Raw genomic sequence first — 16291 nt, 5'->3', positions numbered from 1 at the left:
TTTAAAAAAAAGGCATCATTGAAAATATTATATCAGTATAGGAGAAAAAAATAACTTGAATTTTTTTTATAAATAATTTCGGTAAGATGTTACAGCTCCAGTATACCCAGTGCAAAATAAGATAACAGATGTAAATTCTCAAATTGACATATTCCAAACACTAAAATGAAAATAAAATGATTTTTTTCTACCTTTGTTGTCTGGTGACTTTGTTTTTCTGATCATGTCGGTCCTGGTCTCTGATTTTGCTGCTCTCTATCTGTTCCCTTCACTCCGTTTCCAGAGATTCCTTTCCATTTATTTCTTTAGTTTCCTCCTTTCTTCTTCATTTCTTGCTCTACATCCATAGGTAAAAGCTGAGTCCTCCACAGACTTGACTGGAGGAGGTATAGAGTGGATCCAGTTTTTACCTATTTTCTCCATCCATGTGCAGTTTTTCTCCTCTTTTCCCTTTCCCTCATCTCCATCAGTATGCATCTCCTTCCTATTTTTCCGTCCCCTCCATCCATATGCATCTCCTGTCCTTCCTCTCTCTTCCCTTTCATTCATCCATGTCCAGCATTTCTCCTCTCTCCTCCCCTCCACCCATGTTCATCTCACTTCCTCCCTTTCCCTCCCCTCCATCCATGTCCAGCATTTCAACTCTCTCCCCTCCATCCGTGTGCAGAATTTCTCATCTCCCCTAAATCCATGTGCATCTCCTCCTCTGTCTTCCCTCCCCTCCATCCATGTACAGCATTTCTCCTCTTCCCCTACCCTCCCTTCCATCCATGTTCATCTCACTTCCTCTCTCTTTTCTCCTTTCCATCCATGTCCAGCATTTCAACTCTCTCCCCTCCCCACCATCCATGTGCATCTCCTTCATCTGTCTTCCCTCTCCTCCATCTAAGTCCAGTATTTCTCCTCTCTCTCTTCCCCTCCATCCATGTGCATCTGCTTCTTCTGTCTTTTCTTCCCTCCAACATTTCTCTTCCCTGCCCTCCACTTCATCCATGTCCAGCATTTCTCCTCTCTCCCCTCCCCTCCATGTGCATCTCCTTCCTGTCTTCACTCTCCTCCATCCATGTCCAGCATTTCTCCTGCCCCTCCATCCATCCATGTCCAGCAACTCTCCTCTCTCCCCTGCCCTCCCATCCCATCCATGTCCAGGATTCTCCTCTGCCCTCCCCTCCCATCCATGTTCAGTGATTCTCCTCTCTCCCCTGCCCTCCCCTCCATGTCCTATGATTCTCCTTTGCTCCTATCCTTTTCTCCCATCCATGTTCACTGATTCTCTGCCCTCCTCTCCGTGTCCAGTGATTCTCCTTCCCCCCTATCCTCCCCCTCCCTTCCATGTCCAGTGACTCGCCCCAGCCTCCACCTGCCCCCGAGATCATTCCAACCCCATCCCCACCTGCCCACTCTCAGCTCCCCGACTTTCCATTCTGCCCTCAGCAAATCTTCTACTTACCTGAAGTCACAGTGCGAACCAGCAGCAGAGAAAACAGCAAGCAGGCAGGCTCGCCTCCTCGTCGCTTCTCTGCCCTTTCAGTGTCCTGCCTTCGTCACTTCCCTGCCCTCTCAGCATCCCGCCTTCATTGCTTCCCTGCCCTCTCAGCATCCCGCCTTCCTCTGATGTAATTTCCTTTCCACGAGGGCGGGATGCTGAGAGGGCAGGGAAGTGATGAAGGTGGGACACTGAGAGGGAAGGGAAGCGACGAGGAGGCGAGCCTGCCTGCTTGCTGTTTTCACTGCCACAGGTTCACGCTGCGACTTCGGTAAATAGAAGATTTGCAGGGGACAGAACGGAAAGTCGGGGAGCTGAGGACCGATAGGTGAGCCGGCCCTCAGAAAAAAGGTGCCGGTACACCGTACCGGTGCATACCGGCACAAAAAAAGCACTGGGTACAGGAGACCACCAGGAGGGGGAAAGAAGGGCAAGGGAAGGAGAAGGGAGTGGAAGAGGGAAAGAAGAGAGAAAGAGATAGCAGACTCAGGGCAAAATTTACCAGTGGGGCAACTGCCTCTTTTGGCCAGGTTTTTCCACATGTAAAGCCTGTTTTAGACACAGAAATGGGCTGTTATAAATTCTTTGATTCTGCACATTTGTTAAAAGTATACACATGTAAAGTATGTGCCTGTTTTTGCACAGTTTTTGTGTAGGCATTCCTAGGGGCAGAGTTTGGGCAGAGCAGAGCTGGAGTTGCAGTGTACATGTGCTTCTTATAAAACATTCCACACACTTACACTAGCTTCAGAGCAACTATAAATTTGTGAATCAGCGTTCGTTCACTATTGGGACTAGATCTGTAACCTATTTTGTAAAATCTCATCAGTTCATATATTGCTTTCAAAAAACAAGCTCAAAGTAGATGCCTTGTTGAACTTCTTACAGAAGCATTCACAGAAAGGGGGCTTTTGAAAATTGCCCAACACCTATATGCATATCAGGGCAGCATTCCCAGGGGCAGAATTGGGGCATAAAGAGCCAGATTCAATAAATGGCGCACAAAGTTAGACACTGTTAAAATTTGCACTAAGCGCCAGTTCTATAAATGTCACTTAGTGCTAAGCAACCTTTGAGTAGTGCTTAGCGCAGATTCTCTTGCCCAACTTGAGGACTTAAGCCTGCCAAAAGCTAGTGTAAATCCTGGCACCCAACTGATAGCAGTTGAGTGCAGAAATCCAAGTATTTTATAACATTGTGCTTAATATCTGGGAATGCCCTAACTCATCTATGCCCCTCCCTGAGTATGGTATGGTATTCTGTGGGCATGTATCTCCTGTGTAGAGATCTGTATCTGTTCTGTTTTACCAGTAGGAGGAGGTGTATTGGTGTTTTTGGGCCCAGTGTAATATTTGTAGTGCTGCCTATTCATATGTAGGATTCTTCCTATTTGAATCATAGGAATTAGTGGTATTGTTGTATGACATATTAGTACATGTATGTTAGGATTTTTTCAGGTTTTGTATTTTTTTTTACAATGTACTTAGTAGTGGAGAGTTTTATTTTGCTAAGGCTCAGATCACACGAGAATCAGAATATATTTTTTAATGGTGCCTTGCATGTTATTTGTGGCTGATTTCGTTATCTTTGAAGTGTTTTGTTGCCCTTTGGCCAACTTGTGTTTTCAATAAAAATATTCAACTGTAAAGGTAACACAATGATTACAAATGTAATTATTGAACTTTAAACACAATCTTATACTTGTTTGTTAAATGATAATGTATGTATTCTTTAAAAAAACTGATGGTGTGCCTTGACAATTTTTGCGCCTTGTCAGTGTGTCACGAGATGAAAAATGTTGAAAATCACTGCTTTGGTACATCAGGGACTGTACAGGTTCTGTACTATGCAGGGGCGTAACTACGTGGGGCCACGGGGGCCTGGGCCCCCATAGATTTGGCCCTAGACCCTCCTGCCGATGACCCTCTCAACCCCCCCCTCCCGCCGCTAACCCGCCATCACCGTCTGCTACCTTTGCTGGCAGGGGACCCCAACCCCCGCCAGCCGAGGTCCTCTTCTTCCTTCGTTCTGTTTCTGAGTCTGACGTCCTGCACGTGCAGGATGTCACACTCAGCAACAGAATGAAGGAAGAAGAGGTCTTCGGCTGGTGGGGGTTGGGGTCCCCCGCCAGCAAAGGTAGGCGATGACAGCGGGGGAGGGTTGGCAGTGGGAGGGGGTCGAGAGGGTCGTTGGCAGGGGGGGGTCAAAGTTGTTGGTGGTGGCGGCGGCGGGGAGGGGGCTAAAATGTGCCCCCTCACCTCGGGCTCTGGACCCCCCTTCCGCCGAAATCTGGCTACGCCCCTGGTGCTATGTGCTTAGGAATTCACAGAAAACAACAGCCTTATGATATTCCAAGAACTGGCAGTCCTCTCTGTAGTGAAGCAGAACAATACATTAAGGTGCTCTGCTATATTTATTTATTTTATTTTATTGCATTTGTATCCCACATTTTCCCACCTTTTTGCGGGCTCAGTGTGGCTTACAATAAGTTGTGAGTGATAGAAATACAATTTGTTACTACTCGGTTATGGATTACATTGTGAGGAGTTAAGCGAGACAGTGTTCACATAGGTATTAGCTGAAGCTCAGATACATTTTCAATTTTTTTCTTTAAATGCTGTGAAGGTGCATATTTTATTGAATTATTTCCTTCATTACCACATTTTGAATCTGTAAAAGATATTTTTTTTCTTTACTCTTAAAATTGTAAGCTGCTGCTCCAGTGCTGCATTCTTGGGTTATGGGTGGTCTTGCAAGGTCCTAGAAAAGGGCTACTCCCTAGGTACCTGTATCTCGAGCGTAGATTATGGAAGTCATAACCAATGTCTGTTCACTGTTCAGATATCGATGAATGTAAAGAAATTCCTGGAATTTGCGCAAATGGTGTCTGCATTAACCAGATCGGCAGCTTCCGCTGTGAATGCCCTACAGGATTCAGCTACAATGACTTACTTCTGATTTGCGAAGGTAATTGTTATAATTCTCTCCATTACTTAAAGAACTCATTTACAGTATGAATCTTTTATTTTTGCATTTCAGTAAAAATATTTCTTCCCCATTTTTGTTTCAGTGTGAGTGTTTCTAGCTTTTGACTTAACATTTTCCTGTAAACAACCAGTCACACTACAGTGGTTATTGTAGAAGTTCTATTCCTGTTTTGGACATCTGAAAACAGACATGCAGATATCCACATTTGCATGGATGTCCAAATCCCAATTTTTATAAAGCCAAGATATGGACATCTAAAACTGCTGCATGTCTATGTGGCAAGGGGGCATGGTCTGGGCATGTTTGGGGCGGGACTACGGAGGGGTCAAAAGATGAGCCTCCAACTCAGATTGCAGAAGAAGACAGGACATCCAAATCCAAAAAGATGGGCATCTGTATTTAGATCTGGTTCTTGGCACGTCCAGGTTGCATAAAGTTGCTCTGATTGACAAGTTCTCCTCTGAATGGAGTAAGGGAAGACACAGTAGGTATTTTTCTGTACATGGAGGGTTCACGATTTAAAAAAAAACGAAAAGAAAATTACAAAGATGTGCCTGAACCAGTAACCTCTGGCTCTCTGTTCTGGTTCTCAGATGGTTGCTTTAACCATTAAGCTACTCTTCCACATGGATGACTGTGAGGCATATTTTCAAAGCACTTTGGGAGGCTAAGTTCCATAGGTTTCTATGGAACTTTGGGAGGCTAAGTGCTTTGAAAATGAGCCTCACTGGACATTTTATTAAAGGTGTTCCTATGCTGCCACAAAGATGTCCCTTGTTTTACCTTGTTCATAGTTAGGCATTTCAGATATAGTTTAGAATAGGCTGTATGCCAGCAGATCCTGCTCTAAAATACATGAGAAATGAATGTCCATATCTGATGTACGGACTTGGACGTCCTTTTTACAATTCCATTCCACATATTTTAATGACAAGTAGCATCCAAATAATTATTTTAATTGAGCCCAGCTTCATTCAGTCCATACATTCAAATAACTTAATTATCACAGACTGTATGCTGTATTATTTGTAATAAAAATATGGTAGTAAGGCTGCTTCCCTCCTTCTCTTTTTACGACACCGTATTCCCCCATCTTCACCCCGATTAGCGAACACATTGAGACACATTGTTAAGTGCAGTGCATTCTACTTCCATGATGCAATAAACCTCAACTTACTGCATCTATTATTTTCCCATGAATACACTAAGGGGTCCGTTTACTAAGGTGCGCTGAAAAATTGCCTGCGCTAGTGTAGGCACGTGTTTTGGACATGCGCAGATCCATTTTTCAGCGCACCTGTAAAAAAATGCCCTTTTTTATTTTGGCCAAAAATGGATGTGCTGCAAAATGAAAACTGTCACACGTCCATTTTGGGTCTGAGACCTTACCACCAGCCATTGACTTAGCGGTAAGGTCTCACACATTAAATGGGCGGTAATGGTCTACGCGCGTAGAATGCCTTTTACCGCCCAGTGAGCACCACGCACCGGAATATAATAATTTTCTGGTGCGCATAGTGGATGCACGTAAAATATGAAATTACCACCCGGGCCATGCAGTAGCCAGGCGGTAATTCCAAATTGATGCGTGTTGGGCACACGTAGGCACTAACTTGGCTTTAGTAAAAGAGCCCCTTAAACTCTTTTTGTAGATCAGACACTATGTTATCACATTTTCTCTATCACAATACTGCACACTCTGATCTTCATTTATCCTGACTTCCTCTTTTATTGGGGATCCTCTGCATATGTCCCTTGTTTGGCACCCGGTCAAAAGAAACCAGACAAAAAAGTCCCTGACAAAATAGACTCCTGACAAAAGGGCCTGATGAAATAGATTTATTTTTGAATGGTATGAATTTGAAGGGTACAAAGACGTGGAGGAGCCATAAATTACTGAGAAAGTCCATGGCTTGTCACTTGAAAGTCCTGGCACCTGCCTACGGCTTGACTTCACTATCCACACTTGGTATCTAGTGAGAACCATAAATCTGCTTTAAAACATAATCCAGCTTGATTAAGGAGGTTTCCCTGCCCCTGAATTTGGACGTTTTGCAAGGATGTCCAAATCGAAACTTGGGCGTCCCTTTCGAAAATGCCCCTCCACATCAGTGAAGATTTCAGTTGTAGTTTATTATATTTTTTGTGATGTGTTATTTTTTTCTTAGGGGGTTGTTTTGTTAAAAGGGCTGTTTTGTGTAGAGTCTATTTTGTCTTGGGTTGTTTTTTTGTGGGGTTTTTTGTATAGGTTTTTTTGTGAGGGTTTTTTTTTTTTGTCATGGCCTGTTTTGGTTTTAGTCTGTTTTGTTGGGTTTTTTGTCGTTTTTTTTTTTTTGTTGTATGGTCTATTATGTCAGGGTGCCCCCTTGTTTCAATGTGTTTGCTACCCAGGGTGATGATGGGGGAATACAGTGCAGTAAAACGGGTGCCGATTTTTGAGCAACAACTGAATCTAGCCCTAAATGGGTAGACAGGCCTATAGATAACCTTAATGGCAATGAATCAGCATGGGTTCAGCAAAGACAATTGTTGCCTACTAATTTATTAGAGTTTTAAAATTTTTTCAAGCTGTAACCAAAATATGGATAGCACTGACGTGGGATAGTTATTTGGCTTTTCAGAAGGTGTTTGACAAAGTCCCTTATGAGAGACTCTTTAGGAAATTAGGCAATTCAGTTTTGTGTACTGCAAACTGGTTAAAAATTAGGAAACAGAGAGCAGGACTAACTGGTCAGTTATCCACATAGAAAAGAGTCAGTAATGGGACCTATAATGTTTAACATATTCATAAATGAGCTTGAGATAATAATGATGAAGGGCCATGCATTTGATATACTACCTTTCTGTGGTACAAGCAAAGCAGTTTGTGGTGGCAGCCTAAAAAGCAAACAGGATGCTAGGAATTATTAGGAAAGTGATGCAAAATAAGACCAAGATTATTATAATGCCTCTGTATATCTCCATGGTGCAACCTTACCTCGAATATTGCGTTCAATTGTGGCTGCCGTATCTCAAACAATATGTAGTGGAATTAGAAAAAGTTGAAAGGGTGACCAAATTGATAAAGGGGATGGAACTCTTCTCATATAATGAAAGGCTAAAGAGGTTAAGGCTCTTCAGCTCAGAAAAGAGACAGCTGAGGGGGCATGTTATTGAGGTCTATAAAATCCTGAGTGGTGTAGAACGGGTAGAAGTGAATCGATTTTTCACTCTTTCAAAAAGTACAAAGACCAGGGAACACTCAAAGAAAATACATGGAAATAATTTTAAAACAAATAGGAGGAAATATTTTTTCACTCAAAGAATAGTTAAGATCTGAAAATCGCTGCATAGGATTGATAACAGCAGTTAGTGTATCTGGGTTTAAAAAAGGGTTGGACAGGTTCCTGGAGAAAAGGTCCATAGCTGTTATTGAGATGGGTGTGGGGGAAGCTAGTGCTTGCCCCGGGATTGGTAGCATGGAATTTTGCTACTAATTGGGTTTCTTCCGGGTAGTTATGACCTGGATTGGCTACTGTTGGAAACAAGATACTGGGCTAGATGGACTATTGGTCTGACCCAGTATGGCTATTCTTATGTTCTTTTGTAGGTACTTTCCCTGTCCCTAGTGGGCTCACAAACTGTTTTATATCTGAGACAATGGAGGGTTAAGTGACTTGCCCAAAGTCACAAGGAGCTATAGTAGGAATCAAACCCAGTTTCCCAGGTTGTCAGCGTTCTCCACTAAGGTGATCAGATTTGTGAATAACACAAAGCTAATCAAATTTATTAAAATACTAGAGGATTGTTAATGATCTTGTGAGACCAGGAGACTGGGCACCTGAATGGCAGATGAAATTTAATGTGACAGACCTAGGGAAAATAATCCTAATTATAGGTACAAAATGCTGGGTTCTGAATTTGGAGTCACCAGCTAAGAAAAAGATCTTGGAGTCATTATGGACAATATATTGGAGTTTTGAGCCCAAGTTACTGTGGCTCCTAAAAAGGTAAATAGAATGCTAAGGGTTACCCGAACCCGAAAACAATGGAGAACGATACTGAGAATACTGTTATGCCTCTGTATAGGTCCCTGGTCCATCTGCACCTTGAGTATTGCATGCAGTTCTGGTTTCCTTATCTGAAAAAGGCTATAGTAGATTGAGAAAAGGTTCAGAGAAGGACTACAAACATGATAAACATGAAAAACCTCCCTTATGAGGAAAAGCTAAACAAGTTAGGGCTGTTCAGCTTGAAGAAAGAAACATGAGGTGATTTGATAAGAATAGGGGTCCTCAAATTCAGTCCTCAAGGTCCATAACCCAGCCTGGTTTTTAGTATGTCCACAATAAATATGTATGAGAGCTATTTACATGTAATGGAAGTGGTGAATTCGAATAGATCTTATATATATTCATTGTGGAGATCCTGAAAAACAGGCTGGGTTTTGGATCTCAAGGACTGGATTTGAGGACCCCTGTGATAGAAGTTACAAATTCATCAGTGAGGTGGACCGGTAAAATAGGGAACTGTTTCGGAGACATGGGGAAAAGCTTCTCACTATTTTAGGGCTGGATGCCCAATTGTCAGTCCCTCTCAAATATTATCCCTCTGGCCTTCGGGAACAATTGGGGGAATATGATTATGAAAAATTAGCGAATAAATGGAATAGAGAATTGGCAGTGGGTTTCCAGGGAGATAAGCTGAAGACATGTCTTTTGGGCATTCAAAAGTTAACAGAAAATGTGACGTTGAGAGAGACCCTCTACAAGTTTTTAATGCGGATGTACATATCGCCACATAGGGCTTTTAGGGCAACCATGAGAGAGGACGATAGGTGTGCAAAATACGCCTGTTCTCCTGTGGACTTTGGGCATATGTTTTGGACTTGTCCATCTATTTTAGAGTTTTGGAGGCAAGTATGGCTGCATGTCTCACATCTTTGGGGGGTCACTTGGCATCCGAGTCCATCCCAACTGTTTTGATGACTTTAAGGTTTTCCCATTTTTGCCCAAAGGGTTGAGGCCATTTTTAAAAAGGGCGGTTCTGATTGGTAAGAGGGCTATTCTTCAACACTGTTGTAGAGCCGCCAACTCTGCAACAATGGCGCTCTAAGATGATTTTTCTCTGCTCGTTAGAACGCAGAGGTATGGGTGACTTATCCTCCTTCAAGGGAGATTATTTTTGTAGGACCTGGTCCCCGTTTTGGGATTCCCTGATGGCAGTAGCACACAGTAGAATCTTGAATTCCTAGGCTTTATGGTTATGGAATGTGGGTGGGAGGGAGTGGGGGGGGGGGTAGGGTGTAGTTTATTTTATAGCAAGGTCGAATTATTGTCTTAGTGGTATATAGCTAATAAGACTCTGTGCTATAAAGGTTGTTGGCAAACTTGAAAAAAAAATAGGGAACTTTTTGAACTTTCAGAGACAAAAACAAAAAGAATACTCCAGCAGATTGCAACAAATGGTAGAAATTTTTTTTCATGCAACTTGTAATTAAGCTGTGGAATCTATTGCTGGAGGATGTAGTTAAAGCAACCATTATAGCGGGAGTAAAAGAGGTTTGACAAGTTTCTGGAAGAAAAGTCCACAAAAGTTATTAGCAAAATAGACATGGAAGAGCCATTTCTCATCCTTGGAAAGGAACTATAGGAAATAGATCTACGTTTTGGGTTCAGCTGGGTACTTGTGACCTGGACTGGCCACTGTAAGAGACCAGTTCAATTGACATTGGTCTGACTCAGCCTGTCTTTTCTCAAGTTCTTTTCTAAAACCAGAAAGTAGAATTAAACAATAGTGTAGGAATTAAGAAGAAAATTTGCTCAACCACTGCACCCATCCTAGCTAATGTACCTGATGAGAGGAGGGATCCGCAGGTTTGCCTCTGATTCAGGTAACATATTTAAATTATAAGGCCCATTCATAAGAAAATGGAATGTCAGAGGACTCATCTTATCTCCTACAAATTTTATAACTATTGACTGCATGGTTCAAAAAGAGCCACTTGTAACTGAAAAGCTTAATTAGTTAGTGTTAAGGAGAGAAGAACACCTGCTAACTGCGCCCTTTGGTTCTGAATATGAAGTTTGTGCATTTATGAAAAACTGAATGGACCTAGGATTGGATGAAAAACACATTTGTAACAAGCAGCAAAGTTTTCTTAGAATATTAACATTCCTGTGTCTTGGCTGTGTTGCCTACACACAAATGTGTGTGTGCCATCTGTGTCCATCTAAAGCATGCGATGTGTGTCTTTAACATATGCAGTACACATGTATAGCTGCAGGGGATTGCTTTCCTTGTGTGTGGCGTTCATCTTTGTCCTAATGTATTTTGCATATGCTTTTCGTGCTGTGCTGCAATAAACACTAAGACCCTTTTATTTATTTATTTAAAATTTGGGTACCTGCCTAAAATTAGGCGGTTAAATAAAAAGAATATAGACTCACAGAAAACGAAACAAAATCTGCCCACAACACAGATTCAAACAGTAGCAGATAAAAGATGGAATTTAAGCTCCAAGAGTAGAAAAAGCTTGTACCCCCCTTGCTTTGAAAAATATATCGCTTTCTGCTGTTATTCTGCATGAACTGTGGTGGAGTTTGTTTCCTGAGTGGCTGTGGGCGCCTGGCTCTCCAGTATATTTTGAGGGGTAGATTCCCAGGTAAGGGTGAGTGCTGTAGCATGTTTTGATGATGAGGTATGGCTCCCTTGTCTTTTCCCTCTTTACTGTGACACTTCAACTCATTTCTTTCTCACCAACCTGTTGTCAGATAACCTTCCACCTAAAATTTTTTCTTTATTAATAAGATCTTATTTTAATCAGGTCCATAAAACTAACCTGAGCTGGTTTCAGTATTTTAATTTGCCACAACTGAATAAATCGTTACAATGTAAATTTATTGATGGAATGCATGGCATAATTACTGACCCATATTTATGTTTTATAGCCCTTAATTTAAATACCTGTAACTATGTGTTTGGCAGAATTAACTAACAAGGAAAGAATTACTATTATATGATGTGCACACCCTCATTACTCTCCTGCTCTGTTTGCCTTTTTTGTGATTCCTGCAGGAAGTTCTGATGAAAATCAGCACAGCAGCGCCCTGAGTGAAAATAGTGGGCATGGCTAGGCAAGAGGAGATTTCAAACCATTTAGGACTCGATTCAGTAAAATAATAAGCACTGTGTGCTGTTCTATAAACAGTGCTCAGGTTTGGGCGCCATTTATAGAATAGTGCTTAGGGGGAGATTCTGTAAATGGCACGTAAAAAATCCACACGGAAAACATGTCCGACTAAGTGTTCTATAAGTGGCGCCTAGATTTAGGCGCAGTATATAGAATACGCTTAGTCGATATCCCAGCGCCTAAAATTACGTGCCTCCATTTACACAAACAAAAACATGGCATAAATTCTTACACGTAGATTTAGGCGCAGAGGGCCATGTTCTATAACTACACACACAAATTTCGAAACGCCCAAGATTTTGGTACTGATCTCTAGGTGCGCTATATAGAATCTGGGGGTTAATGCCAGGATCCACACCCAATTTTGGGTGCAAGGATGTACACCAACTGAACCCTGGTGTAAATTGTTGCGCCTAAATCAGGACCCGCCCATGGCCCTCCCATGGCCATGCCCCCTTTTCAGTTGCTCACTGAACAATTTAGATCTGCATCTATATAGAATAGCGCAGCATTTCCCAAACTGTGCGCCGTGGCAGCCCGGTGCACCACAGTGAACTCTCCCTCCCACCGTCCACAATCGAGCATCGCTCCCTACTTTCCCCTCCCGCAGGTCTGGAATCTGCTGCTTCCTGCTTCTTCCTCCGCCGCCGCTGCAGTGCTTGCAGCTTACATTTTTGGGCCATCCGCGATTCACACAGGCACTGTAGGGACTTCCCTCTGCCGCATCTGGCCCTCACAACAGGAAGTTTTATCAAAGAGGGCCGGCGCGGCAGACTGGGAAGGCCCCAGAGTGCCTGCCTGTGTGAATCGTGGACAGCCCAAAAACGTAAGCTGCAAGCACTGCAGCAGCGGCGGGGGAAGGAGAAGGAAGCGGTGATGATCCTGGACCTGCAGGAAGGAAGGTAACTAACGTTGCTGGATTTGGGGAAGGCAGAGGTGTGCTGGATTTATGGGAGGAGAGGAGCTGCAGGGAATGGTGTGCTGGATTTTCTGGGAAGAGGGGGCTGCAGGGAAAGGGAGACCTATGTGGTGGGGGGGGGGGGGGGGTGCAGAGACACATGTGGCTGGGAGGGGTGTGGAGACCCATGTGGCCAGGGGAGTGCAGGGACCCATGTGACTGGGGGGGGGCGTAGACCCGTGTGGCTGGGGAAGGGGGTACGGAGACCCATGTGGCCGAGGGATGCCACAAAAAATTGCTCAGACACTAAGGGTGCTGTGAGCTGAAAAAGTTTGGGAACCCCTGGAATAGCACCCAGCAAGCTGCATAGGTAAATTTGAAATGGTTGCCAATTATCGCCAATAATTGATTGTTAGTGCCCAATTATTGGGGCTAATGTTCTTTTTTTTAAATTATATTTTTATTAAAGGTTTTGTCATACAGAGAATACAAAAGTAAACACAAAATGTTCTTGTTATACAGTTAAATTTTGTGTGCAATTTGAGCTCCGTTTATAGAACTGGGGGGAGTAAAAGCTTTATTTCTGCTCAGAAATGATACAAAATTCAAACTCCATGCTCAGTGTTTTCCATAAACATCAGCCGCAACAAGATTCTCTTCCTCCACTGCAAAAACTATATTACCTTAAAATGGGGAAAAATTCTCAATCGGCTCCTATTCAGTCACAAGTAACTTCTGAATCTTTGGATATATCTGGATTTTTGGAACAATCTCAAGAAGAAATTAAGACTCGTGCAACTTTGATAATTTCCTTTGTCTTTATACAAGATAAAGAGGCACTATTGAGATTGTATTGTATTTTAAGAACTTACAGCCTCGGTTTATGGGAGATAAGATTTTGATTTTTCCCGATATTTCTAAATGGACTCAGCAAAGAAGAAAGAAATTTCTGGAATTGAAGCAAAAATCCTAGGAAATAGAAGCTACTTTTCAATTAAGGTTCCCATGCAAATGTTTAATTTTTTTCAAGAATAACAGATATATATTTTATGAACCTGAACAACTGTCTAGATTTTTGGCTATGCAAGGGAAAAAAGACTGACGAAATAAATGTTGGAATTATGGTTCGATTGAAATTTAGAATACCGCCTGCTCTAACTTTAAAATTTTAATTATTTCTACTTTAACCAACTTCCCTTGGTGACAATTGGATTCTCACTATTTTGTGGGCTGTTGAAAATCAATGTTTTTTTTTTTTTTTTTTTGAATGTAATGTTTAGAATAATTTTCTTTAAAGATGTTATTTAAAACATTGATGTATCATTCAAAGAGTGTTATCTTTGTTTAAATTGAAATTAATAAAGAAATTTAACATAAAAAAAAAACATCAGCCACAACATGTAAAACCATACCCAGATTTTCAATGGCAGCCTCTATCCAGATATTGAGACTGAATATCCAGGTACCTGCACTGTTATCTGGGTTTCGGTCATGTTCAGCTGTTTTGCTACCCTAAATTAAGCAGCTAGTAATCCATGTCTCGGCACTGAATATTGTCACTATCAACTCTGCTCATTCTCCAACCCAGACCACCCCAGTGCTCTCCAGATATAATTGGGACAGTCTATACAAATTTGTAGTGGTAATTTCTGAGTAATGCTTCTGAAAATCTGGGTATGGCCCTGGTGAGAAAAACTTGGCTGGGTAGGAGATGTCCCTACCGGGTAAGTGTTTGTGAGGGAGTCTATAAGGTGTAAAGATACTCCCTCTTAGTGTTAGAGCCATCTTAAAACCCATAGTCCTGTCCAAGGAGGAAGTAACACGGGAGGGGTGGAGCCAGGAGGGCATGGTCTAGTAAATATAAAAACCCAGGGCACAGCTAGGTTTAGGAGGCCCAGAGAGCAGCAACCACACTCTACTGCATATACCTCCACCACCTGCTACCCCTACAGTGAAGTAGGCCAAGTTTAACTTGGAACCTTGGTATCTTTGACCTGGCTGGTCACAGGCCAGCCTCACTGAAGGGCCAAGATTGTACTCGTAACTCTGGGGAGCCAGACTAGAACCCATCAGCGTATGTTGCATGCTGTAGCCCTGTAGCAGGAGGTCACAGAATGACACTCTTGTATGAAAGGAGTAGTTTTGTGTTTGCTTTTCTTCCCTACCTGACACTTTCAATAAAATATTATTTTGTTCACCTTAAACACACTGTGCGGCTCTGGTTTATCTTGGCTGCAGGGCCCACCTTCGTTCACATTACCACAGTGGTGGTGGCATTTTATTTTTTTGCTTATCTTTGTTTTGCACTAACCAGTTGATCTCCCTAATGTCATAGCTAATTCTACTGCAGCATGCAGGGACTTTATTGTGCTTTGCTGATGTTCAGCATATAAACGAGAATTCTTCACCTTTCAGACATTGATGAGTGCAGCAACGGAGATAACCTCTGTCAAAGAAACGCAGAATGCATCAACACCCCCGGCAGCTACCGCTGCGAATGTTCTGCAGGCTTCAAGCTCTCACCCAATGGAGCCTGTGTTGGTAAGAAAGCACCTGTGTTTGCCTTGAATAGGAATTCACACTCTTGTGGTAGAAGAGTCAATTGAATATTAGGTTGTCTAGGTCGAAGAGAGACAGTCAGGATTTTCACAATTTGCAGTGCCTTGTACAAAAGGCTCACTGAACACCATGATTAGATTATTAATTTATAAAGGTGACATATAAATGGAAATAAATGAGATAGAATGGTTGATCAAACTATGGGCTCTATTTACTAACAAGCAATAAGCAGTTAATGTGCATTAATTCAAGTCAAGTGCATACAGTAGTTATTAAATAAGCCACTTTGAGAATAATGAAGGTAATTTTTCCCCTCTTCATAGATTATAGAGACCGATGATAGTATCTTGCTCCAATCATAGTTGAGACACACCCAGTGAGGGGGCAGTTATTCATCATTGAATTGTTTCACTAGGAAGCTTTGATGTCTCTTTTATTTATTTATTTTTTTTGTTACATTTGTACCCCACACTTTCCCACTCATGGCAGGCTCAATGTGGCTTACATGGGGCAATGGCGGGTTAAGTGACTTACCCAGAGTCACAAGGAGCTGCTTGTGCCTGAACTGGGAATTGAACTCAGTTCCTCAGGACCAAAGTCCACCACCCTAACCACTAGGCCACTTCTCCACAAAGTCATATATTTGTTTTTGGTGGCTGTGGGATAAATGGCTCAGTAGTCAAGCTGGTATTGGATTTAGAGCATATACATAGCGACGTCATCAGCATATATGTATGGATTGAGTCCCATGTTCTCCAGTTTCTTTCCGAGTGGTGTCATCATAATATTAAATAGTATTAGTGATATGTGGAAGTCTTGTGGTACTCCACATTCTGGGATCCAGGAGGCTGACAGCTGGTTGGACAGTTTTACTGTATTTGTATATGTTAGCTGCATGAGAGAAATTAAAACACCTGAGGCCAAAATGCCTCTGTTGATTTTCAAATAACTCCAGTTTATACTGGACCGATCACAAATTTCTTATAGCTGTTGAAGATACCTCCTGCATGGAGTTAAACGTCTCAACAGTCTCTAATTTCTCAGAGATGCCTTGTATAATCACCTGCTAGTCATTCATTCTCTCATAGGAATGGCCACAGTAAAGATTATCAAAACAACTAATACTGGAAAATACAACTCCTTTTTTCTCAACAAAAGCTCAGATTGTAAATATGAGGAGCAAGAAGGA

General features: G+C 42.2%; 1 protein-coding gene across 1 annotated transcript in view; it reads left to right on the top strand.

The window, feature by feature from the left end:
- The window catches only part of FBN2 (fibrillin 2), a 526098-nt gene that overhangs the window by 338727 nt on the left and 171080 nt on the right, over positions 1 to 16291 (top strand). Inside the window, 2 exon segments of the mRNA XM_030191959.1 lie at positions 4328 to 4453; positions 14959 to 15084. Of these exon segments, the coding sequence (XP_030047819.1) occupies positions 4328 to 4453; positions 14959 to 15084 (252 nt within the window).

The sequence above is a fragment of the Microcaecilia unicolor genome, chromosome 2 (genome assembly GCF_901765095.1).
Source record: "Microcaecilia unicolor chromosome 2, aMicUni1.1, whole genome shotgun sequence".
Lineage (NCBI taxonomy): Eukaryota > Metazoa > Chordata > Amphibia > Gymnophiona > Siphonopidae > Microcaecilia > Microcaecilia unicolor.
This window is presented reverse-complemented; position numbering and strand designations above follow the sequence as displayed.